Source organism: Mobula birostris, chromosome 6 (assembly GCF_030028105.1).
Source record: "Mobula birostris isolate sMobBir1 chromosome 6, sMobBir1.hap1, whole genome shotgun sequence".
In the NCBI taxonomy this organism is placed as follows: domain Eukaryota; kingdom Metazoa; phylum Chordata; class Chondrichthyes; order Myliobatiformes; family Myliobatidae; genus Mobula; species Mobula birostris.
The window spans coordinates 119,896,075-119,921,805 of NC_092375.1; the positions used below are offsets into that span (position 1 = coordinate 119,896,075).

At 44.1% G+C, this 25,731-nt stretch overlaps 1 protein-coding gene across 3 annotated transcripts in view; it reads right to left on the bottom strand.

Annotated features, from left to right (window-relative positions):
• Positions 1-5,642: 5,642 nt before the first annotated feature.
• The window catches only part of pcnt (pericentrin), a 232,774-nt gene continuing 212,685 nt past the window's right edge, over positions 5,643-25,731 (bottom strand). For all 3 annotated transcript variants that reach the window (XM_072261173.1, XM_072261172.1, XM_072261171.1), the window contains 5 exons: positions 21,811-22,049; positions 20,827-20,915; positions 11,599-11,749; positions 7,752-7,870; positions 5,643-6,175 (listed from right to left, as the gene is read on the bottom strand). In XM_072261173.1, coding sequence (XP_072117274.1) covers positions 6,132-6,175; positions 7,752-7,870; positions 11,599-11,749; positions 20,827-20,915; positions 21,811-22,049 — 642 coding nt within the window. In that variant the 3' untranslated portion in view covers positions 5,643-6,131. The remainder of the gene's footprint in view (positions 6,176-7,751; positions 7,871-11,598; positions 11,750-20,826; positions 20,916-21,810; positions 22,050-25,731) is intronic.

The following is a 25,731-nucleotide window of genomic DNA, read 5'->3' on the forward strand; positions in this document are numbered from 1 at the left end:
AAGGAGCGAACACACGATGGATCAGCTGACCATGAGCCGAGGCGCAAGGACCAATCGAATAGCCGAGCTAGCGAAACCTTGCGAAATGTCAGCCAATTGCTGAAAAGGAGGAGTGTCAGCTCATGGCGACCAATCAAAAAGGGACGTAAGCATTCTCTGGGCGGTTGTCATCCTATCATGAAGACGTTGGTGGGACAGAAGGCACCAATGATTAAAACGGGATTTCGGATCGTCGCCTCCGGAAGGGCAGGCCGTGAACAGAATTTGCTGATCAGAATTGCATGGCGGTCTCGTTTCACCACAATGCACTGCGTACAAGAAAGAGCTCTATCTCCGCTCTACCCATCCATCAGCGTCTGGCTGAAAACTTGTTTTCTCTCTATCCCAGGCCTGAAACATCTATTGTCCCATTTCCCTCCACGGATACTAACTCTATGAGTTCTTTCAGCAGTTTGCTTTTTTTTTTTGCTCCCGATTCCATCATACGCAGTCTCATGTCTCAAAATCGAAATCGAGTTTATGTTCATACCCAAGTACACGAATGCACAGGTGCAATGAAAACTTGAAACCGCATTGGAGTCACAACATTCACAAGAAAAATATTAATTACCATAAATTATGCAAGAAAGAAAACAAATGGAACCCCCAAAAAGTTCTTTTATAGTGCAAAGTAGCCACAGCATAGGTAGAAATTAGAATTAGGAATTTCTTTAGCCAGAGATGGTGCAACTGTGGAATTCACTGCCTCAGTTGGCTGTGAAGGCCAAGTCATTGGGTATATTTAAAGCATAGGTTCTTGATTAGTAAGGGTGTCAAAGGTTACAAGGAGAAGGCTGAAGAATGGGGTTGAGAGGGATAATAAATCAACCATGGAGCAAACTCTAGGCTGAATGGTCCAATTCTGGACTTATGTCTTACGGTCTTATTATGCAGGTTGACTCTAGGATTGAATAGTTGAAGGGAAATAGCTGTCCCTAAATCTGGTGGTGTGGGACTTCAGGTTTCTGTACCTCCTGGCTGATGGTAACGGCATGAAGATGGCATAGCCATTTGGGTCTCCAAATAATCATTTAAATATCCTGGTGGCTTTTTCTCCCACCATCCATTCAGGCAAAAAAAAAACCCAGGCTACCATTATAGCTCAACAGACAAATCATCGCAGGGAGGTTTGCCTGTACATTTCTTCAGGGCTAGTGGGGTGTAAGCTTGGTGGGCAGGGTGCGGGAGCCAGTGAGTCAAGATGGAGAAACAAAAAGTTGGAAATGTGGCCTACAAATACATAGGCTGCACAAGAGGCAAACAGAAAATGGGGCAGCCGGCAGAGGAAAGAGCTAAATTTAATGGCACTATGTCAAAATATGTTAACTGAAGTTCAAAAGTCAGGAAGTTATGCTGCTGCTTTATAAAACTCTAATTAGGCCATATTTTGAGTATTGCATGTTTCTGGTTGCCAATAATAGAATGATGTTGAGGATGCAGAAGAGGTTTTCAAGGATGTTGCCTGGATTAGAGAGCAGGTGCTATGGTGAGAGATTGGAGATCCTCTGGAGCAGCAAATGAAGGCTGAGGGAAGATCTGATAGAGGTTTGTAAGATTATTAGAAGCAAAGATAGAGCAGACCCAGGGTAGCAGTGTCTAAAACTGGAAGGCAAACATTTATGGTGAGAGGGGGTAACTTCAAAGATGATGTGAGGGGCAATTCTATTTTACATTGAGTGGTGGGTGCCTGCAATGTGCTGCTTGGTGTGGTGGTTGAGAGAGAACCATTAGGAACTTTTAAGAGACATTTACATACATATGAATGAGAGGAAACTAGAAGCTTACGGACATTGTGCAAGCAGAACTGACCAGTTTAGTTATCCATTTGATACTAATTTAATTGGCTGACAACATTGTACAGAGCAAAGGGTCTGTTACTATGCTGTAATGCTCAATGTTCCATTAAAACTGCAGATGCACGAAATAAAAAAATTTAAAAACAACAAAAATGCTACAATCAGTCAGTAATATCTATGGTTAAAAAAAGTCTACTTTTCTGGTCTGGGAATCTTCATCAAAACCGGGAAAGAGATGCTTCCAGGAGCTCTAGTTTCCTCTTACATCCATAAAGATGTACAGACTGGTGGGTTAACTGGCCTCTGTAAGTCACCCCCAGTGTTAAGAATCTGGGGAGGGGAGGAGAATGTGAGAAGAAAAAATGGGATTACTATAAATGGATGGTAGATGGTTGGAACAGATTTGGTGGGCTCTTTGGCCTATGCCTATGGCAATTGAATAAGAATCCATTTTATTATCACTGTCATATGGAACATCAAAAACTACAACACAGTACTGGGCCTTCAACCCACCATGTTGTGCCAACCTTCTAATCTGCTCTAAGATCAATCCAATCCTTCCCTCCGACATGCCCTGCAATTTGCTGTTTTGTGACAGCAGTAGACTGCTCAGAAATCTGATGGCAGAGCTGTTCCTAAAACGTTGAGTGTGACTCCTCAGGCTCGTGTACCTCCTCCCTAATAATAGGAAGAGGGCATGCCCCAGATGATGAGGGTTTTTAATGATGGGCACCAGGATATCCTCAGTGGTGGGACAGTTGTATCTGTGATGAAAATGACTAAGTCTACAACCACATGTAGCCTCTTTTGATCCTGTGCATTGGAGCCTTCATACCAGGCTATGATGCAAATAGTTAGAATCCTCTCCAGGGTCTGTTAGCAGGAATTTGCTAGAGCGTTTGGTGGCAAATGAAATCTTCTCAAACTTTAATGAAGTATAGCTGTTGCTATGCTTTCTTTGTGATTACATTGTGTTAGGCCCAGGATAGATCTGAGATGACCTTGAAACTGCTCACCCTTTCCTGTACAGACTCCTTAGTGAGGATGAGTGCGTGCTCTTGACTTCCCCTTTCCGAAGTCCACAGTCAATTGCCTAGTCTTACTGATGCTGCAACACCAGTCAACCAGCCAATCTATCTCACTCCTATACATCCCATCATCATGAGATTCTGCCAACAACACTGATGTCATTGGCAAATTTATAAATGGTATTTGAGTTGTGCTTCACCACAGTCATAAATATAGAGAGAGTAGAGCCTCGAGAGTGCCAGTGTTGATTGTCAGTGAGGAGGTGCCATTCCTGATCACTATGATACTCAGAGGTCCTGCAATCATCCATTCTGTGTTTGGTATCACTTTGTAAATGCCAATTACAATACAGTAGACTGGAGGAACTCCAAGTGAATCACTACTTCATCTAAAAGGGACTGTTAGGATGGTGAGCAGGAAAGAAATGAAAAGACAGAGATCGTACCTCCTGCATTTGCACGGAGAATGCTACATCCATGACACCATTGACTGTGTGACTAGGCACAGCGCAAACATTCACCAATGATACAGCTGTTACTGGCAGAATCTCAGATGGTGACGAGATAGATCATCCAGTTGATTGGTGTCGTGACAGTAATCTTGCGCAACATCAGAAAAACCATGGAATTGAATGTAAACTTCACGAAGCGAATGTCAAAGGAACATACACTATTCCTCAATAAGGAGTCAGTACAAGAAAGAGTGAGCAGTTTCAAGTTCCTGAATGTCAACACCTCTGAAGATCTATCCCAGGGTTCTGGACTACAGGAATAGAAGCATGGACAAGGAAAGGAGGAAGATTTTCTTAAGTCTTTATTATCTGGTTGGGCCACAAATGGAATTTTGTGCCCGATTCTGCTGGCTGCACTTTAAGGATCTGAAGGTCCCCGTGTTGTCCATGGCAGATTTAAAATATGGAAGAAAATGTTGAACTCAAATAGATCAAGGACAGTGGAAGAAGACAGATCAATTGTCTTTGATCCTGCCATGCGCTTAGAGACAAAGGCTGCTATTTTGTGGAACTGTTTTACAACCTCCGTTTTGTGAGATGAAATTGCTTGGCTTTTAGTGTTCTAAAGTATACACAATGTTGCTTCAGTTAATCTGCTGGTCTAGAGATAATTTCCAAAGTAGTTATTTGTGAAGTGTTCTTTGATACGTGATGAATTGTGAATGTTGTGGTTGGTGCCTACCTGGAGTGATTTGAGCTGGTTACTGAAGAGAACAAAAGGTCATAAATTATTGTCACTTGTTGGTAAGAGGGCAATAAGTGGATGCTGGCTTAGAACAGGGCCAATAGAAAGGTGTTAAAGGTCAGACACATGACCTACAGCCGATGACAATGGAATGCAATATGTGAATTGATAAGAAACAAATATAAAAGTGCTATAAGTGAGTGTGCTATTAAGCGATAACTCTCTCTAGAGACCCAGAACTTCAAGGAAGAACCTTCAACCCAGGGGCTGGGAGAATAAAGAATCAGTTGTCTAGAAAGCAGAGATGCCCTGTTTCGGTGTTAAAAATTGGAAAAGTGGTCTGAGTGAATATTGGTACAGAGGGAACAGTAGAATAGTTACATTGTTGTTTGTGCAGAGGCAATAGAGTGTGAGCTTCAAATAGTTACGAGTTGCGTGGTATATTTCCTAACTTAGTTCTGTTGATAAATGGCCAATGCCACAACAGGTTCAAAGTGACTTGTACCACAAAAACTTGCTTTAAAATAGTTTAAAATCTCTGGAACAATCAGCTTTCAAAACATAATTATGTAAGGGTGAGGTTAAATTGTTGACAATAAGGGAAAATGGAAGGACTGATGGTGTTGCTCAGCAAAGTGCTGGCAAGGATAGTTACGAAGTACCTGTGGATGTACAGTTACAGATGACATAGCAGGGTGAGGAAGCAGGATGTGCAGTTTCATTTTGCTCGGAGTGATCAGTCAAAACACTAGCATCCTGGAATTCGTAGAGCCAGAGATTTCAGCAGTCAATGGAAGTATCATGCAAATGTTTGCAAGGTAGTGGCTGTAGGATTTTGCCCTGATCACCCTGGAGATCAGACAGCAATTTGCTATGCACTGAGGCACAGCTGACTCCTCATATGGCTGAAGGTTGGAGCTGTTCATTCAGTGGTCTCTTTTTACATATACTGGTTCGTCAATGTAAATATCTAATCACCCAATTATCTGGCAGCAACTCAATGCATAAAAGCATGCAGGCATTGTCAAGAGGTTCAGTTGTTGTTCAGAATGAACATCAGAATGGGGAAGAACTGTGATCCAAGTGACTTTGACCATTCAATGATTGTTGATGCCAGACAATGTGGTTTGAGCATCTGAGAAACTGCTAAACTCCTGGGTTTTTCATGCACAAACTTCTCTACAGTTTACAGAGGATGGTGTGAAAAACAAAAAATATCCAGTGAGTGGCAGTTCTGTGGATGAAAACGCTCTGTTAGTGAGAGAGGTCAGAGGAGAATGGCCAAACTGGTTCAAGGTGACAGTAACTCAAATAACCACACATTACAACAACAGTGTGCAGAATAGCATCTCTGAACACTTAACACTTCAAACCTTGAAGTAGATGGGCTACAAGAGCAGAAGACCATGAACATATACTCAGTGGCCACTTTATTAGGTACATGTATATAAAGGGCAGTTTTAATGTTTAAGCTGAGGATCCTAGAAGGCTGGCAAGTGAACAAAACATTTCATAGTAGGAGTTTCCAAGTTACTGAATGATTTAATATGTACAAATACATGAATACACCAAAGAGAACACATTTTTCACAAATACCTATGTAAACTTTATTTTTATGCAAAGAACAAAAGCCAACATTTACAAAAATAACCTTTTTAAAAAATCTTGTTTTCTACATTGAGATATGCACAATGGCACACAAGCCACTGGGATAAAAAGCTCGAAGTTGTTGACTATCATTCTTCTAGAAAAGCAAGCATACGTACACACATGAAACCACACATTCAAACAATCATGCACAACAACATACAATTCAATGGTGGATACTAACTCACCCAGCCTGATTGGATAATAATGTTTCCAACATAAGGAGACATAAATGTCCAATTTATTAGCAAACACTGCGGGATTCTTCATCTTATTTTAAATACAAGATTCTTCTGTGCTTGGACAACGTGCAGATGTGGCTGTATACATTTAATTATCCCTTGATCACAATGAGGATCAATATAGATAAACACATTTTAACCATATTCATAAAGGAGCAGCTTTGTGTCCATATAGGATCCACTTATTTCATGCTGCTTCTACGTCGGGATGTTCCTGGAGATGTTCCTAGAAATGAAAAAAGAGTTGAAACAACATGAGATGGGTTCCAGTAACAATTCAATGTGAACTTTAAGGACACAGACTGATAGAGTCAAATACTGTTATGGAGAAAGCCTGTAAGAGGTGAAATGGACTCAAAATTCACCTGTCATGATACAAGGGGAAGGATGCTGTCCAGCATTCCACATTTCTACCCAACATTAATCACAGATTTCTCCCATCGCCTAGACAGTGCCTCAACAACTGACGCCTCGAGTTTGTCAACAAACCACTTGCACGTCAACAAAAACAAGAAAGCAATGATCTCAAACACTCAAGTTTTGGCTTGCTCATGTAGAATGGTCACTCAGAAATCTGAAGAAACCAGCACAAGAACAGGCCCTTCAATCTGTTTGGTGTCAAATTAAACAAATCCCTTCTGCACGCACTCTAATTCCCTGCATGCCCATGTGTTTATCTAAATGCCTCTTGAACACCACTATTGTATCTGCAAGAGTCAGTAAACCACAGAAGGAGGGAGAAATCAATCAAAATGGAGGAAAATATTAGGAGGGGAGTATACACCAACACTCTTTACACAAAACCCTCCAAATACGCTGATAAACAGACTAACTTCTATAGATGTGTAGTGGAGAATTATTGAATGGCTGTATCATAGCCTTATATGGAAACACCAATGCTTTTGAACAGAAAATGTGGATTTGACCCATTACATCACGGGTAGAGCCCTTCCAATCTTTGAGCACATCTAGATAAAATGCTTTTGTAGGAAAGCAGCATCTATCATCAGGGACCCCTACCACCCAGGTCATGCTGTCTTCTCGCTGCTGCCATCAGGAAGGTGGTACAGGAACCTCAGAACTCACACCATCAGGTCTGAGAAGTTTCTACCCCTCAACCATCAAGCTCTTGAACAAAAGGGGATAACGACACTCAGCTTCACTTGGCCCATCGAAATTTCCCACAACCAATGAATGCACTTTCAAGGTCTCTTCATCTCATGTTCACCTTATTCTCTGCTATTTATTTATATTTGCATTTGCACAGTTTGTTGTCTTCTGCACTCTGGTTGATCTTTCACTGATCCTATTATAGTTACTATTCTATAGATTTGTTGAGTATGCTCATAAGAAAATGAATCCTGGGGTTGTATATGGTGACATATATGTACTTTGATAATAAACTTTACTTTGAACTTTGACTAGGCCACCACAACTGGCATTGAACTCATTTGGCGCCTTACAGCATATTCCCAAAAAACTATTCTGGGAGGCAGCATGGTTGTTCTCAAATGCCAGTTTTAAAACACAACTTCCCTGTCATCTTGTGGGAAACCGTGGCCCAACAAAATAGAGGAACCATTCGGGAAGTCACCAAGGCCATCAAGTCCATGTTTCAGGAGCATACAGAAACCCAGTGTAAATGGCACTGCACGCTATTCATCAAACATCTTCTAACCCAGCTATGGCATCCGCCGAACTTACATCACCCAGGAACATACAGAAGTGGAGTGGAGGCAAGTTATCGTCAAACCAAAAGGGTTGGTCTGAGAAGAGCATGTGACAGTTAAAGGTTTACATACCTCCAAGTCGTTGCTGGATTGCCTCAAGCCTCTGGATATATTCAGTGAGTGAGCGTTCTGGATCTTGATTGCTTGAAAGGACTGACTGGTCCTGCCCTCCTCCAAGTGAGAAATATGATCTGTGTAACAAATAAAGGGCAAGGGTCACTATCACCTTGCACAATGTAACCACATCTTCCATTTAATTTATAACACAAAAATGTACAAAGCTCCTGGTCAGCTGGGTTCAATGTATGTTTATTATCAAATTACATACATGTCACCATATACTACCCCGAAATTCATTTTCTTGCAAGCATTCAGAGCAGAACAAAGAAATAAAATAGAGCCATGAAAAGCTACACACAAAGACTGACAAGCAACCAATGTGCAAAAGACAAACTGTGCAAGTACAACAAAAAAAATAACAAACAAGTGAATAAATGAATGCTGAGAAAATGCATTATTGAGTTCTTGAAAGTAAGTCCATAGGTTGTGGAATCAGTTCAGTGTCGAGGTGAGTGAAGTTATCCATGCTGGTACAGGAGCCTGATGGTTGAAGGGTAATAGTTGTTCTAAGTTGGTGGTGTGGGACCTAAGGCTCCTGTACCTCCTTCCAGATGGCAGCAGCAAGGAGAGAGTATAGCTTGTTATGGTGGGTGTTCTTGATGATGGATGCTGCTTTCTTGTGGCAGAGTTCCTTGCAGATATGCTCAATGGTGGGGAGGTTATTCCTGTGATAGACTGGACTGTATCCACCACTTTTTGTAGACTTTTCCATTCTTGGGCATTAAGCAGTGGACTAAAGGTGGAAGATTGACAGCAGGTACTTCAAAGCACAAGAAAGGCTCAAAAAACTGTCAATTCCATTGACAAAGTGACTGACTCAATGTCAATGATATTTCTCAGAATCAAGACTCCTACAGGTTGAACAGGTACTTTGGATCTGTCTTCACTAGGGAAGACACAAACAATCTCCCAGATATAATAGTGGCCAAAGGACCTAGGGTAATGGATGAATTGAAGGAAATTTATATTAGGCAGGAAAAGGTGTTGGATAGACTGTTGGGTCTGAAGGCTGATAAGTCCCCGGGACCTGATGATCTGCATCCCAGGGTACTTAAGGAGGTGGCTTTAGAAATCGTAGACGCATTGGTAATCATTTTCCAATGGTCTATAGATTTAGGATCAGTTCTTGTGGATTGGAGGGTGGCTAATGTTGTCCCACTTTTCAAGAAAGGAGGGAGAGAGAAAACAGGGAATTCTAGGCCGGTTAGCCTGACATCAGTGGTGGGAAAGATGCTGGAGTCAATTATAAAAGATGAAATTACGACACATCTGAATAGTAGTAACAGGATAGGTCCGAGTCAGCATGGATTTATGAAGGGGAAATCGTGCTTGACTAATCTTCTGGAATTTTTTGAAGATATAACTATGAAATGGACAAGGGAGAGCCAGTGGATGTAGTGTGCCTGGACTTCCAGAAAGCCTTTGATAAAGTCCCACATAGGAGATTAGTAGGCAAAATTAGGGCACATGGTATTGGGGGCAGAGTACTGACATGGATTGACAATTGGCTGGCTGACAGGAAACAAAGAGTAGCGATTAACGGGTCCCTTTCGGAATGGTAGGTGGTGACCAGTGGGGTACCGCAGGGATCAGTGCTGGGACTGCAGCTGTTTACAATATACATTAATGATTTAGATGAAGGGATTAAAAGTAACATTAGCAAATTTGCCGATGACACAAAGCTGGGTGGCAGTGTGAAATGTGAGGAGGATGTTATGAGAATGCAGGGTGACTTGGACAGGCTGGGTGAGTGGGTGGATGCATGGCAGATGCAGTTTAATGTGGATAAATGTGAGGTTATCCACTTTGGTGGTAAGAACAGGAAGGCAGATTATTATCTAAATGGAGTCAAGTTAGGAAAAGGGGAAGCACAACGAGATTTAGGTGTTCCTGTACATCAGTCACTGAAAGTAAGCATGCAGGTACAGCAGGCAGTGAAGAATGCTAATGGCATGCTGCCCTTCATAACAAGGGGAACTGTGTAAAGGAGCAGAGGTCCTTCTGCAGGTGTACAGGGCCCTGGTGAAACCACACCTAGAGTATTGTGTGCAGTTTTAGTCTCCAAATTTGAGAAAGGACATTCTTGCTATTGAGGGAGTGCAGCGTAGGTTCACAAGGTTAATTCCCAGGATGGCCGGACTGTCATATGTTGAAAGATTGGAGCGACTGGGCTTGTATACACTGGAACTTAGAAGGATGAGAGGGGATCTGATTGAAACATATAAGATTAAGGGATTGGACACGCTGGAAGCAGGAAGCATGTTCCCACTGATGGGTGAGTCCAGAACCAGAGACCACAGTTTAAGAATAAGGGGTAGGCCATTTAGAACGGAGTTGAGGAAAAACTTTTTCACCCAGAGAGTGGTGGATATCGGAATGCTCTGCCCCAGAAGGCAGTGGAGGCCAAGTCTCTGGATGCTTTCAAGAAAGAGATGGATAGAGCTCTTAAAGATAGCGGAATCAAAGGTTATGGGGAGAAGGCAGGAACGGGGTACTGATTGTGGATGATCAGCCACGATCACAGTGAATGGCGGTGCTGGCTCGAAGGGCCCAATGGCCTACTCCTGTACCTGTTGTCTATTGTCAATGGGCAGGGCAGAACAAAAGCAGATTAAGAGAGTAAGCTAGTATAAAAAATATAGAAACTGACAGTATTAAATTCTGTGGGTATGTATTAAGGGAGAGACTAACTTCAGCACTGGTAACAGAAAATGAGATCAAGAAATTTAAAGGAAATAAGGGAGTGTCAGATACTTCATTATTTGCCTTTATAGTAGAAGACTCTGAAAACATCTCTGTAATTGTAGGTATTTCCTCTAAACATTTCACTTCTTGGCATGACCTAAGTCCTTGAGTTTTAGCCAGTGACTGTTAACCCCATCTCATAATTTTGAATCAGGCAGTCTCTTAAACTTCCTATGCTCCAAAAGGATAACAGTCTCTCCTGATAATGGAATTATTCCATGCCAGACCTGGTGAGTCTGCTCCACAGCCTCTTCACAGTAATCACACTGTTTCTATAGTATGCAATCAGAATTGTACAGTGTGGGCTTAATCAAAGTTTTACAAAGTTGAACCGTATCTTTCCTGCTTTTATATTCTATGCCCCAACAATTATCCTGTATATCACCTCCACCACTTTACCTACCACTACTGCCACTGACATAGATCCATATACTTGTACAGCCTGGTTAGTCTAGACAATTTCAAAGGGGAAGATGTATCTTCCAACTCAACCACTGGAAATAATTCCTCACACATTCTTTGCTTCTCTTAAATAATGCAAAGTTACAATATTTCAATCAACAATGTGTATACTTTGTCCTAATTTGATTGGTGCATTAACTAAATATCCTCCTCCCCGCTCCAACAGCACCAAAAGCACAACAAAAATAAGCATGCTGAAATAGCGGTGAAGAACAATGAAACTGTTTCACATTTAATTTATTTTAATAACACAATCGTAAAAGTTTAAAAAGGAAGAAATGGTTTGATGGCCCAGCTTTGTATTGCACACATCTTAGCACTGGTGTTTTCCAACCCTGCTCATTTCCAATCCAACTGCGTTAACATAGAGCACGAACCAAATGATCTAATGAGACCTTGTGAAAGGAAGACTTCGTCTAGTTAGCTGTGACTATGAAAGTCTTAGACCAGTCAAGATCCTTGGGATCCGAATGGATCATGAATGGCAAACAAAGAGCTAATGTGCTTATCACTGAAAAAGACCCTTGTGTGCCTAGATTCAGGTCTACATGTTACAATGGATTCGATCTCTCAGCTTGATAATCCATCTCACCTATTCTGCAGTCGGTAGGAAGACTTTGGTGATTGGTGACTTGCATTATTAAGTCTGCGAGCAGAAACATTATCCTTGGTTGGTGGTGAATTTGTAATGTGAGTCAATATTGATTGCTGTTGCCGAAGGACTTCAGTTTTAGCGGCTGGAGCTAGAAATAGAGAAAGAAAATTCTGAGTTACCAAGTTCAGTTGCTTGATAAGACAGGTGCCTTCTCTTACCTGGTCATCTTGCGCCCCTTAAAATGTGCTTACTTGTACAGAAGCAGATATTGGAATACAGGCAATCCCTACGCCACAGCCATTTGGAAATTCACCCTTAAAAAAATTCATTAATCACTACCCAAATATTTGAGGCACAGAATAAAATTCACTTATTATCCCAAAAGATGTAAACTGAGATCAGGTGCATTATTCAAAGAATATAAAAAAAGTTCTATATGGTTTATTTTCATTTGCTGAAAACAATCAGAAAAGCTTTCCTCCACTGCTTCTTGACTTGCTGTTCCAAGAACTGAGAGAAGTCACCTAGACCAGGATTAATTTAGTCTTTTTATATCCAACACTCATGTTATTTTAAGATGGTTACCATTTTATTTCGGAATAAGAATGCCGCAGAGATTCTTTAGACAGGGAAAAATGACAATTAGGGCTTTTGATTCAGAGTCACATATTGGACCAGATCTTGTTGGGCACAGTCCATGTATTTAATGGGCAAACCTGGGTCGAATGTAGAGGGTCATCCACGTCTAATACTCAACTTTGCAGATGACCCAATTGAAACACGGAGAAATTTGGACAGCTAACAAAGCGGGGAGCAGAGCTTTGTTTTCTGTCAAAGTAAATAATTAACATTTTAAATGCTAAAAAACAAAAAATGAGCACTGAGCAATAATTGGAAACATTTTTAATTATTTTGCTTTAGTCTACTTCTTTCCCTAGGCTTTGTCTAGAACCCCCAATGAGACGCTCCAGGTCTGATATGAACTGCAAAACTAAATTAAGATTAAGACAATTAAGATTACCTTTACTTGTCACATGTATGTCAAAACATACAGTGAAATGCATTGTGCATGTCAAATCAAATGAGGGAGAATTGCAGCCCTGCTGAAGGGCCACAACCCAAAACTTTAGCTGTACTCTTTTCCATAGATACTGTCTGGTTTGCTGAGTTCCTCCAGAATTTTGTGGGTATTGCTTGGATTTCTAGTATCTGCAGATTTTCTCTTGTTTGTGCGGGAGAATAGTGCTGGGTAACTCAGCAAATTGAATACCAACAAGATTTAGCCTACTCCTTTTTCATACTGTAGATCCATCACAGGGTTATCAAATCAGCCTTTCAAATGGGCAAAGCTTTGGTCAGTTGGTTTATCATTGTCACATGTTCTGAGGTACAGTGAAAAGCTTTATTCAGCATGCCATCCATACAGGTAATTTTATCACATCAGTGCACTGAGGTAGGAAGTCGAGTCGAGTATGATATTCTCCTAGGAGTTATTCCCTTAATGGAGAATGCCTGTGAGTGACTTTGTTTAATGTGGGGAGGCTCTTGCACAAACAGCCACTTTGACAGATCAGGGTCAGGGTCCAGCGGCACAGAATGTAAGATGGCTGGAGACCCTTCACTGCTGCCTTCCTCCGCCTTCACTGCCTTTGCGATATGTCATCTTCCACCAGCTCCACTGCTGAGGTCTCGGTTGGATTGCTCTCTGTCTGGAACCACCCCCCCCACCCCCACCCCCCAACCTCACCACTACAGATGACTTTACGAGAAGCTAAGCGCCAGATGGCGCTGCCCTCAGGATGTCAGGGACTCACTAGCCTCTCCACCATGACAAGGTGATGATCCTCAGAGAAGACAGAGGTAGTAGAAGGGAAAGCAGTAACATAATGCAAAATAATAGCTACAGAGAAAGTACAGTACAGGCAGAAAATACGATGCAGGGCTGTCCATTTATCCATAAGATGCAGGGTTCTTGAGGGAAAATGACAGTCAACATTTTGAGTCAAAACCTGGCCCTACATCTGGACTGCTTTTCGGAAGGTGCACTTGAGAGGACAGAGGGAGAACAGGTTACCTGAAAGTGGAGAATTCAATGTTTATGCCATTAGGTTGTAGAGTGCTCAGGCAAAATACATGATGTTGTTTGTTTAGTTTGTGTTTGGCCTCATCCTGACACTGGGGGTTGCTGTGGGAATGAGGAGGGGGCTCGCAATGGGGTGCTCCAGATGGCCACTGCTGCAACGCAGTCACCCAGTCTGTGCTCAGTCGTACTGATATCGATGAGACCACATTAAGAGCGCCAAATGCAATGGTCAAGTTTGGAGGAGCTGCACTTCAGCATCTGTCTCACCTGGAGGAGCTGTTTAGGTTCCTGCATAGAAGTGAGAGAGAGTTAAGGTGGGAATGGATGCGAGAACCAAGGAGTCGTGGCAAGAGTAGTCTCTGTGGAAATCAGAAAAGAGTAGCTGGAACCACATTCACGTTATAGTGATGTGCTGGATCGAGAGGTTGGTGGGTGAAAAGTAATGAATCAAGGTGAGAAGAGAGTGCAAGTGTGTGAAATGGAATAGGTGTGGGTGAGGGCGAGGGCTCTATCAACCACAGTGTGAAAGGTGGAGGTGGGCGTAAGAATCCCCAGTTCATGAGAAAGAACATCTCAGATGCCCTGAAGTAGATTAGCTCATCTTGAAGACAGATGCGGCGGAGACAAAAAATGAATGGGCTCAACCTGAAACATGCTGTCTGATCCAGATTCTGGCAGCTATTTAGTTGTCTGTTCAATGGCTGCATCATTTGAACCTATGTTACACATTCCCTATCTCCCACCCGCTGCTCTCCCCTATCTTCTCTGCTACTTAGGTCACTTGCTTTCTCTCATCAGTTTTGATGTCTTTGAACTGAAACATTAAATGTTTCTCTTTCCACGGAGTCAGAGCAAAGTAATTGATTTATGCCTAGCAAAGAAACTTTAAACAAAATTGGACTGGATTTTGAGAGGACTAGAATATAAAAGCAAGGATGCAATGCTGAGGCTTTATAAGACAGACTGCACAGAGTAGTTGTGGGCAGTTTTGGGCTCCTATTTCAGAATGATACGCTGCATTGGAGAGGGTCCAGAGGAGGTTTACAAGAATGCTTCGGAGAATGAAAGGGTTAACATATGAGGAGTGTTTGATGGCTCTGGGCCTGCCCTTGCTGGAGTTTAGAAGAATGAGGTGGGATCTTATTGAAATCAATCGAATATTGAAAGGCCTAGATAAATGGGATGGGGAGTAGATGCTTCCTATAGTGAGGGAGTCTAGGAGGGCACAGCTTCAGAATACAAGGGTGATCCTTCAGAACAGAGATGAGGAGGAATTTTTTTTTTTTTTTTTTACTCAGCCAGCAGTGAATCTCTGGAATTCTGCTACGGATGGCTGTGAGGGTTAAGTCATTAGATGCATTTAAAACAGAGGTTGAACTGTCCTTGATTATTAAGAACGCCAAAGGTTGCGGGAAAAAGGCAGAAGATAATAAATCAATCATGACGGAATGTCAAGAGCACATGCAAAGGGCTGAATGGCCTCATTTGATCCACTGTCTTAAGGGGAGGAGGAGAGGTAGGAGAGACCTCTTCTTATAACAGAGGAGGGACCTGATAGAAGTTAATAAGATTATGAGAAGCACAGATAGGGTAGACATCCAGGGGAAATGTTTAATACCAGAGAAACCACATTTAAGCATTTAAGTTATGTGGGGGGTGGTAAATTCAAAGGAGATGTGCGGGGAAAGATATAAAGATATGATTGATATATAACATATATGTATGTGTGTGTGTGTATAAAAAAGAAATAACTTGCTATATGATCTATATATATTAAATATGTATATATATATATATATATATATATATATATATATATATATATATATATATATATATATATATATACATACACACACACATACATACTGCCAGAGGTGGGACTGTAGGCGAATATGATAGAAGCATTTAAGAGACTCTTAGATAAGTACATGAGTGCGCAGAGAATGGAGGGCTATTGAAGTTATGTGAGCAGAAGATACCAATTTAATCAGATATTTAATTAACAGTTTAACTAGTTTGGCACAACACTGTAGGCTGACCGGCCTGTTCCAGTATTATGCTGTTCTATGGTCTAAAATAATACTATAATCTAAACTGCTCACATTTTAAGAACAGCTTCTTCCCCACCACCATATTTCTAAATAGACAATTAATTAACCCATTAACACTCGCTTGTTATTTTTTGACTCTTTTTACACTACTGTGGCAACCTACTTTCTGGCACACACGAACCGGCTCACAACAGCGCGCGCAGGCAGAGGGCCGGCCCCAAAAAGGGCGCCAGGCCATCTTCACCAGCAAGGGGAAAATCCCGCGCGCGGAAAGGGTCTGCAAATATGTATTCCCCACAGCAATCCCGCCCAGGGAGGGCGGGAACGTGAAGGCTTTAAAGCAGGCCGCGAAGTTTGAATAAATCTCTTTCATCGCAACTCTAACTCACTGACTCCGTGTGGTTATTCTAGCGCTGTGTGTAGCGCACCGCTACAATTGGTGACCCCGACGGCCCAAACGATATTTGGACCAGAGATGACCGATGCTGCATCTGTTCATGCAGTTTCGTTAAAACTGCCAAGCTTCTGGACGCTGCGACCCCAATTATGGTTCGAACAAGCAGAAGCACAATTCCACATTCGGCAGATAACCTCGGAGTCCACTCGCTACTACTACGTGTGAGCTCCCTCGACCAAGAGACAGCTGCACAAGTTGAGGAGTTTATACAGTCGCCCCCGGAGGGTGGCAAATACACAGCATTCAAAGCCCTGCTCATAAGGACTTTCGGACTCTCACGGCGCAAACGAGCACGCCGCTTAATGCACCTGGATGGTTTGGGAGACAGGCCGCCGTCAGCATTAATGAACGAGATGCTGGCCCTGGCTGAAGGACACAAACCCTGCCTCATGTTTGAGCAGGCGTTCCTAGACCAACTGCTCCAGGACATATGCCTGCTGCTGTCCGACGCAGATTTCAGCAACCCCCGGGAGGTGGCGGCCCGAGCAGATGTGCTGTGGAATGCCAGGAAAGAGAGAGGGGCATCCGTCGCACCGATCACCAAGCTGCGTGCCCAACGACAGACCAGACCTGGCAGCAGAGCCTACAAAACCCGGCGACGGGAGTGAGGAGCCCAACGAACAATGGTGTTTCTACCACCAGCAGTGGGGCACAGAGGCCCGCCGCTGCAGACCACCCTGCAAATTCCCAGGAAACGCCAGGGCCAGCCGCTGCTGATGGCTACGGCGGCTGGCCATCAGGACAGCCTCCTGTACGTCTGGGACAAGCAGTCAGGACGCCGTTTTTTGGTCGACACCGGAGTGGAGATCAGCGTCTTACCTCCAATGAGTTACGACACCCGCAACAGAGAACCGGGACCCACCCTGAGGGCTGCTAATGGCAGCACAATACGAACCTACGGCACCCGCACGGTGCCGCTACAGTTCAGCTCCAGCCGGTTCATGTGGGACTTCACACTGGCCGCCGTGGCCCAACCACTGCTGGGGGCAGATTTTCTACGAGCCCACAGCCTGCTGGTCGACCTGCAAGGGAAGCGATTAGTCCACGCCAAGACTTTTCAAACGTTCTCCCTGGGTGAAGCACAGTTGCCAGCCCCACATCTGGACTCCATCTGTGCGACAATGAATTCACCAGGGTCCTGGCGGATTTCCCATCAGTACTGACACCGCAGTTCACGGCAGCCATGCCCAGACATGGAGCACAGCACCACATCCCGACCCAGGGACCACCCTTCCACGCCCGTGTTCGAAGGCTTCCCCTGGACAAGCTCCGACTGGCGAAGGAGGAGTTCAAGAAGATGGAGGAATTAGGGATCATACGACGGTCCGACATCCCATGGGCCTCCCCCCTTCACATGGTGCCCAAGGCAACGGGGGGCTGGAGACCATGCGGTGACTACCGCAGACTGAACGAGGCTACAACGCTGGACTGCTACCCTGTGCCGCACATTCAAGACTTCGCAGCAAACCTACACGGCGCAAGGATCTTTTCCAAGGTAGACCTCGTCCGGGGATACCATCAAATCCCTGTACATCCGGACGACATCCCCAAAACAGCACGTATCACCCCGTTCGGACTTTTCCAATTCCTCCGAATGCCGTTTGGCCTAAAGAATGCCGCACAGACTTTCCAGCGGCTAATGGACGCGGTGGGACGCGACCTGGACTTTGCATTCATCTATTTGGACAACATCCTCATAGCCAGCAGTAGTCGGCAGGAGCATCTGTCCCACCTCCACCAGCTCTACTCCCACCTGAGCAAATTCGGCCTTACAATCAATCCAGCCAAATGCTAGTTCGGACTCGACACCATCGACTTCCTGGGGCACAGGATTACTAAAGACGGGGCAACCCCGCTGCCCGCCAAGGTAGACGCGGTCCGCCACTTCCCCCGACCCAACACAATCAAAGGCTTGCAGGAATTCGTGGATATGGTCCTCCCCTCCGCAGCCCGAACCATGCGCCCCCTGTTCACCCTGACGTCGGGTAAGGGCAAGGACATTACCTGGGACGAAGAGGCCACAACCGCTTTCGTTAAAACCAAAGAAGCCTTAGCAAACGCCGCGATGCTAGTGCACCCCAGAACGGACGTTCCTACTGCCCTCACGGTGGACGCATCCAACACAGCGGTCGGTGGAGTGCTGGAACAATTCATCGAGGGTCACTGGCAACCCCTGGCGTTCTTCAGCAAACACCTACGACCACCCGAACTCAAATACAGTGCTTTTGACTGGGAGCTATTGGCACTATACCTGGCAATCCGGCATTTCAGGTACTTCTTAGAAGGTAGGCCCTTCACCGCGTTCACAGACCACAAACTGCTTACCTTTGCGTTCACTAAGGTGTCCGACCCCTGGTTGTCCCGCCAGCAGCGACATCTGTCCTACATCTCCGAGTACACGACGGACATCCAGCATGTCTCTGGAAAGAACGACGTCGTGGCGGACGCACTTTCCAGACCTACCATACAGGCCCTGTCCCAGGGGGTGGACTATGCAGCGCTGGCAGAGGCACAGCAGGCAGACGCTGAGATCCCCAGTTACAGGACTGCAGTCTCCGGTTTACAGCTTCAAGACCTCCCCGTAGGCCCAGGTGAGAGGACCCTACTATGTGATGTAGCTACCAGCCAACCTCGCCCCGTCGTCCCAGCAGCCTGGTGCTGGCGGGTTTTCGAGTCTATTCACAACTTAGCGCACCCCTCCATCAGGACAACCGTCCGGCTGGTCGCCAACAGGTTTGTGTGGCATGGACTTCGTAAGCAGGTCAGTGAATGGGCTAAAACGTGCATGCAGTGCCAAACGGCCAAGGTGCAGCGGCACACCAAGGCTCCGCCGCAGCGGTTCGAACCCACCCGCTGGAGGTTCGACCACATTCATGTGGATATCATGGGGCCCCTGCCAGTGTCGCGAGGAGCGCGGTACCTCCTAACTATGATAGACCGGTTCACCAGATGGCCAGAGGCAGTCCCGCTCACCGACACCACCTCCGAATCCTGCGCCCAAGCACTGATCGCAACCTGGGTAGCACGCTTCAGGGTACCAGCCCACATTACCTCCGACAGGGGCGCCCAGTTCACCTCCAGCCTGTGGTCGGCTATGGCCAGCCTTTTAGGAACACAGCTACAGCACACAACTGCCTACCACCCACAGTCGAACGGACTAGTGGAGCGTTTCCACCGTCACCTGAAATCCGCCCTCATGGCCCACCTGGAGGGGCCTAACTGGGTGGACGAACTTCCCTGGGTCCTGCTCGGAATCCGCACGGCGCCCTAAGAGGATCTGCACACCTCGTCGGCCGAGTTGCTGTACAGCGCGCCCCTGGTCGTCCCAGGAGAGTTCATACCAGCCCCAAGGGGGCAAGAGGAGGAACCCACAGCAGTCCTGGACAGACTACAGGAGAGGCTCGGTAACCTGGCCCCCATACCCACTTCACAGCACGGACAGAGCCCGACCTGCGTACCCAAAGACCTGCAGAACTGTAAGTTTCTTTTTGTACGACGGGGCGGACACCGGGCACCGCTACAGCAGCCCTACGAGGGACTGTTTAAGGTGATCAGGAACAACGGGTCCACGTTCGTGCTGGACATTGGGGGGAAAGAGGAGGTTTTCACGGTGGACCGACTCAAACCGGCCCATGTGGACTTGGCGCAGCGGGTCCAGGCTCAGGCACCGCGGCGCAGGGGCAGACCTCCCAAACAGAGGCCGATCCAGACTGTGGACATTGGGGGAGGTATCGCCGGTTCTGGGGGGGGGTTATGTGGCGACCCACTTTCTGGCACACACAAACCGGCTCACAACAGCGTGCGCAGGCAGAGGGCCGGCCCCAAAAAGGGCGCCAGGCCATCTTCACCAGCAGGGGGAAAATCCCTCGCGCAGAAAGGGTCTGGGAATATGCATTCCCCACAGCAATCCCGCCCAGGGAGGGCGGGAACGGGAAGGCTTTAAAGCGGGCCGCGAAGTTTGAATAAATCTCTTTCATCGCAACTCTAACTCACCAACTCTGTGTGGTTATTCTAGCGCTGTGTGTAGCACACCGCTACAACTACTATATATACATACATGTATAACTGGAGTCCTGATGAAGGGTCTCAGCCTAAAACATCAGCTGTCTTTCATTTCCATAGATGCTGCCTGACCTGCTGAGTTCTGCCAGCATTTTGTGTGCGTTACTTTTGATTTCCAGCATCTGCAGGATCTCTTGTGTTTATGTATTTCTTACTGTGATTTATATATTATTTTTATGCATTGCACTGTACTGCTGTCACAAAACAAATTTTGCGACCAGATTCTGACAGCTACAACTCGGAGAATAAAGGTTCGTCGTTATTTTGTTACCTTCACATTGAGATGGATGTCAGGTCTCTTCTCCTTCAGATTAGGATCTTATGAGGGGGCGTTTGGACTGAAATGGGTCTATTGAGCAGTTTGTATTCATCCCACAACTTAACATTCTTAATAATTTACAGTATTTTAAGATAAAACTTCAAATGCTTCCACAGTTCCTTCTATAAATCTTGTCATTTCAACTAAAAATGCTACAGGCTATTTAAATATACATTAAAATTACCCAGGTATTATCTTATCTTCACAGGTATACATTTGGAGAAATGAAAACAATTATTTCCAGTCGTACCTTGACCGCCTCCAATACCATTCGCTGTAGATGCAGAGTACAGACCTTTCCTTGTTGCTTTCTGCCATTTTTTCACCAGGAATTTCAGCCTGAAGAGGTACAGATTGGGACATTAACAGCACTGAACAAAGCTGGGACAAACCTCACATAAAAATTAAATCAAACACACTGTTTACCTGCTGAGTAATCTATACAGCATCTACTCTAGAGCGAGTAACAAAGTTTTATTTTCAAACTTAATCTTACTAAACGATCTATCCTTCACCAGCCAACGGAGCTTTAAAAATCAAACTGTTTACATCAGCAACACAAGGTATCATCATACAGCCGTTCAGATTGTATTACATAGCTGATGCCAAGTAACTTAGTCTTTAAACAGAATCAGGTTTATTATCACGGAGATTTGCCGTGACAATTGTTGCCCAGTGGCAGCAGTACATGAAAAAAATACTATGAAGTTGCAATAATAAAGAAAATATACAGCGCAAAGCAGGAATAGGGAGATAGTGTTAATGGACCCTTTAGAAATCCGACAGAGGAGGAAAAAAGCTGTTTCTAAAATGTTGACTGTGTGTCTTCAGACTCTTGTACCTACTACCTGCTGGTGGTATCGAGAAGAGATCATGACCTGGATGCTTTTTATTGTTAGGTACTGGAATGTATTGCTGCCACAAAACAACAAATTTCACGACATATGCCAGTAATATTAAGCCTGATTCTGGGGGGAAAAGGTTCTGATTAGTAAGGGTGTGAAAGGTTATGGGAAGGTGGCTGGAGAATGGGGTTGAGAGGGATAATAAATCAGCCATGATGGGATGGCAGAACAGGCTCGATGGGCCAAATGGCCTATTTCTGATGCCATGTCTTATGGTCTTAGAACCAAAAGGCACCAAGCAAATGTCTTGACAGAAAATCACTCAAAAGAGCCACTCGTGGGAAAGCAATTAAACCAGTTTTACCATTAAGTTTAAAGAGAATTCATACCTGCAAATTGCGATGACCACTCTAATGGTGGAGCGGAATTTTGTTAATGGACGGGAATGCCGTTTGGGCATGTGGAGGTCTGTAGGAGAAGGATATACTCCCATACGTGCAATTAAACACAGGGTTGCCTGTTCACATTCCTGGAATCCTCCCAAAAGCAGCAAGAGGTACTTCTTCTGGTACACCAAGGCTTTCCTAAAACTTTCAGCCCGAAGGTACTTGCCATAAAGTCGCTGCATCTGCATATAAACACAGAAAACTTTACATTTTATGTCTATAGCTCAAGAGCAAAAATCATCCAATAACATTATGCTTTAAGGAGCACTACACATCTCCCTCATTTGAGATGATGGGTAAAATAACTTGTGAAGCATTCATAAATATAAAATTCTTACGAGTTTCAGTGTGAAAAAATGTTTTCGGTGCTCAATCAATAAGGTCCTGCACACTTAAAATGCATCACGAGTATTTAAAATAATCAAATATCATTTTATGAACAACTAATTCCAATAACAAGACAACAAAGTACTTTCTGCCCTTTCAAGGTATTCATCATGTGAAACATACAAGATATATCTCTACCCACTTTACTCTGCTCCCACTCCCTCTCCCTCTCTCCCACTCCCACCCCCAGCCCCCCAACATCACTTTGTCAACCTCTCGTCCATCCAGTAATCACATCTAATGCTGCCCTCTATGTTAGGCTCATTCCATCTTAAAAGTTTTTTCCCCCAGGCAGTTAGTCTGATCAATCATTTAAGTTAGCTCCCCCCACCCCCTCTATTACCTCAGTCACTGCACAGTAAACACTGTAAACCGCTTTTAATAATACTACTTTGCATTGTAAATACATGGCGTTATGAATTTATGTACACTTTATTCCATATCTATACTTCTATCTTTATTTTTATACAATTCTTTATTGTGTAATTGAGAGTTGTCACTTTTGATGCATGTAGTGCCAGCACACCACAGCAATTTCTTAATACATGTAAATATATATGTAAAAATAAAGTTGACTCTTGACTCCTGCTTTTGATTTTTTCCATGTGACATTATGCCCCTGAAAGCTGCTGCATTGTCAGCTGCTTCGGTAATGCGTTGACAATTTCTTTCTCTTCCTGTGATCTCTGTTCCTCAGTCTGAGCAGATCCCCATTAATGAGCTCTTCGCTTGGCAATTCCAGTCACTCTTCAATGACGTCCTGCTCTACTTCATCAGATCCAAGATTCAATGCCCAACTTGACACAGGTTCTTCGGATTTGTTAACCCACAGGCGTTGGGGTCTGATTATGACTTCCTCTGTACATTATTCACTGATGCCTAGGTTATGTTATTCCAAAAAGCTGCCTTGTTAATGCACCTCTTCCAAATTTCCTTTAAGGTTGGGTTTGTTACTGTTAGTCAACCTGAAATGATGCGTCTAATTCTGTGCTACAGGCCCAATGTGCCCGCACTGCCCAACGACACATGCGACTGATTAACCTACTAACTCGCACGTCTTTGGAATGTGGGAGCATTCAGAGAAAACCCACATGTCATGGGGACAGCAGCGGGATGCTGCTGTGTAATAGTGGCGTGCTAACTGTGCTGTGCTGATATCTCAGGTCAACAAAAACAAAAGTCAATTGGCGGATTATTGGTTGGTAGGTATGCCTCTAACCCACTCTCAACTCAAGCTTAGTTGCTTTTTTTTGATATCTCATCCCAAAGTAATCTCAAGAGATGGCTCAGCAGAAATAGTCTGGAATTCGAGAAGCATGTTTTTGGAAAGCAGGCGACTCATGACTCTTCACATGCCAGCAAACTAACATATTGATAGTTTTGGAGATTGGCCAAATACTAATGTTGAATGTAGTATGGTCATAGGTTACAAAAAATAGTACAGAGAATAGTAATGCACAGGAACAGGCCCTTCAGCCTATCATGTCTACCAATCATGGTGCCACCCTGAACTAATTCCATCTGCCTGCACAAGGTCCATGTCCCTCTGGCTCCTGACTGTTTATTTATCTGATTAAATGCCCTTTAAATGTTGCTACAATATCACCTCTACCACCTCCATTTACCAAACATATTCCAGGCAAAAAAAGGAAATTGCCTCATAACTCTCCTTTAAACTTTCACCTTCTCACGTTAGCCCAATTCCCTTTTGTATTTGACATTTCCACCCTGGGGAGAAAACTCTGACCTTCTACTCTATGTCTATCATAATTTTATAAACTTCCATCAGGCCACCCTCAGGCTCTGATATTCCTGGAGAAACAATCCAAGTATGTCCAACCTCTCTGTATAGAGGCATCCTTCATATATCCTTCCTGCAACAATCAAGCTGCACACATTGCAATATGACTAGTCAATTTTTTTTTATATGCTCAGTGCCCCGACCGATGGAAGTTAGTATGCCGTTCTCCATTTTTACTACTCAGTTTTCTATCGGGGATTATAAACTTGCATACTAAGATTCCTATGCACCAACACTCCTCAGGATCCTGCCATTTACTGTATACTTTCCTCTCCCATTTGACCTCCCAAAGAGAACCACCTTACACTTGTCTAGATTAAACTCCATCTGCCATTCTCCTATTTCCAACCGATTTATATTCTACTGCATCCTTTGACACACTTCCCATCTGCAATTCTGTCAATTTTTGTGTCATCTGCAAACTTATTAATCAGACCACTACATTTTCATCCAAATCAATACATTACAAACAACAGGGATCCCAGCCCTGATCTTTGGGAAAACTACAGGTCACTGATCTCCATAACATTATTTTCTGATTATGATTATGAAGACACGTAGTCCTCTTTTATTGTCATTTAGTAATGCATGCATTAAGAAATGATACATTATTTCCTCTGGTGTGATATCACAAAACACAGGACAAACCAAGACTGAAAAAACTGACAAAACCACATAATTATAACATACAGTTACAAACAGTGTAACAATACCATAACTTGATGAAGAAGTCCGTGAGCACAGTAAAGTTCAAAGTTTCTCAAAGCACTTTCTTTAAAGCACTTTCTGGCCAGCATTGGGAAAGAAAGTATATTTTCATGCAAAGAAACAAGTACCTAAAATTTCTCAAACCAATTGAAACATTTGGTCAGGCTTCTACCTTTGTATGCTTTAGAATTTGTCTAAAATGCAAAAATATCAGATACAACGCAACCTCAGCATGACACAAATATTCGGAAACAAACTCAACATTTCGCTTAGTTTTTTTGTCTTGGAGGATGTGATGATACACACTATATACTCATACTGGCAGACCACAGTTCGTGTGGCTTCAGAGCTGTGTGACAGACATGGCTATAAACAGCACTGGGGACCCATAGGGGACTGTATTGCCTCCCTTCCAGTTTACCCTGTATACCTCGGACTTTAGATACAACATTCAGCCATGTCATCGGCAGAAATTCTCTGATGACTCAGCCATAGTTTGGTGTATAAAGGGAGGACAAGAGGATGAATACAGGGCTCTGGTGAGAACTTTGATCAAATGTTGCAAACTGAATCATCCGCAGCTCAACATTAGTAAGACACAGGAGATGGTGATGAACTCTAGGAATAGGCCTGTTACTATTGAAGGCGAAGACCTACAAGTACTTGGGGGTGCACCTAGATGACAGACTTGAGGAGCACCAATGCAGAGGCTGTGTACAAGAAGAGCCAGAGTCGCCTCTACATCCTGAGGAGACAGAGGTCCTTTGGAGTGTGCAGGCATCTCCTTCACATGTTCTACCAGTCTGCTGTCACCTGTACAATCTTCGATGCGGTGGTGTGCTGGGGCAGTGGCATCAACATGGGTGATGCCAACAGGTTCAATAAATTGATTAGAAAGGCTGGCTCTGTTGTAGAATTCAAACTGAACACACTGGAGGATGTGGTACAACAAAGGACCCTATGGAAAA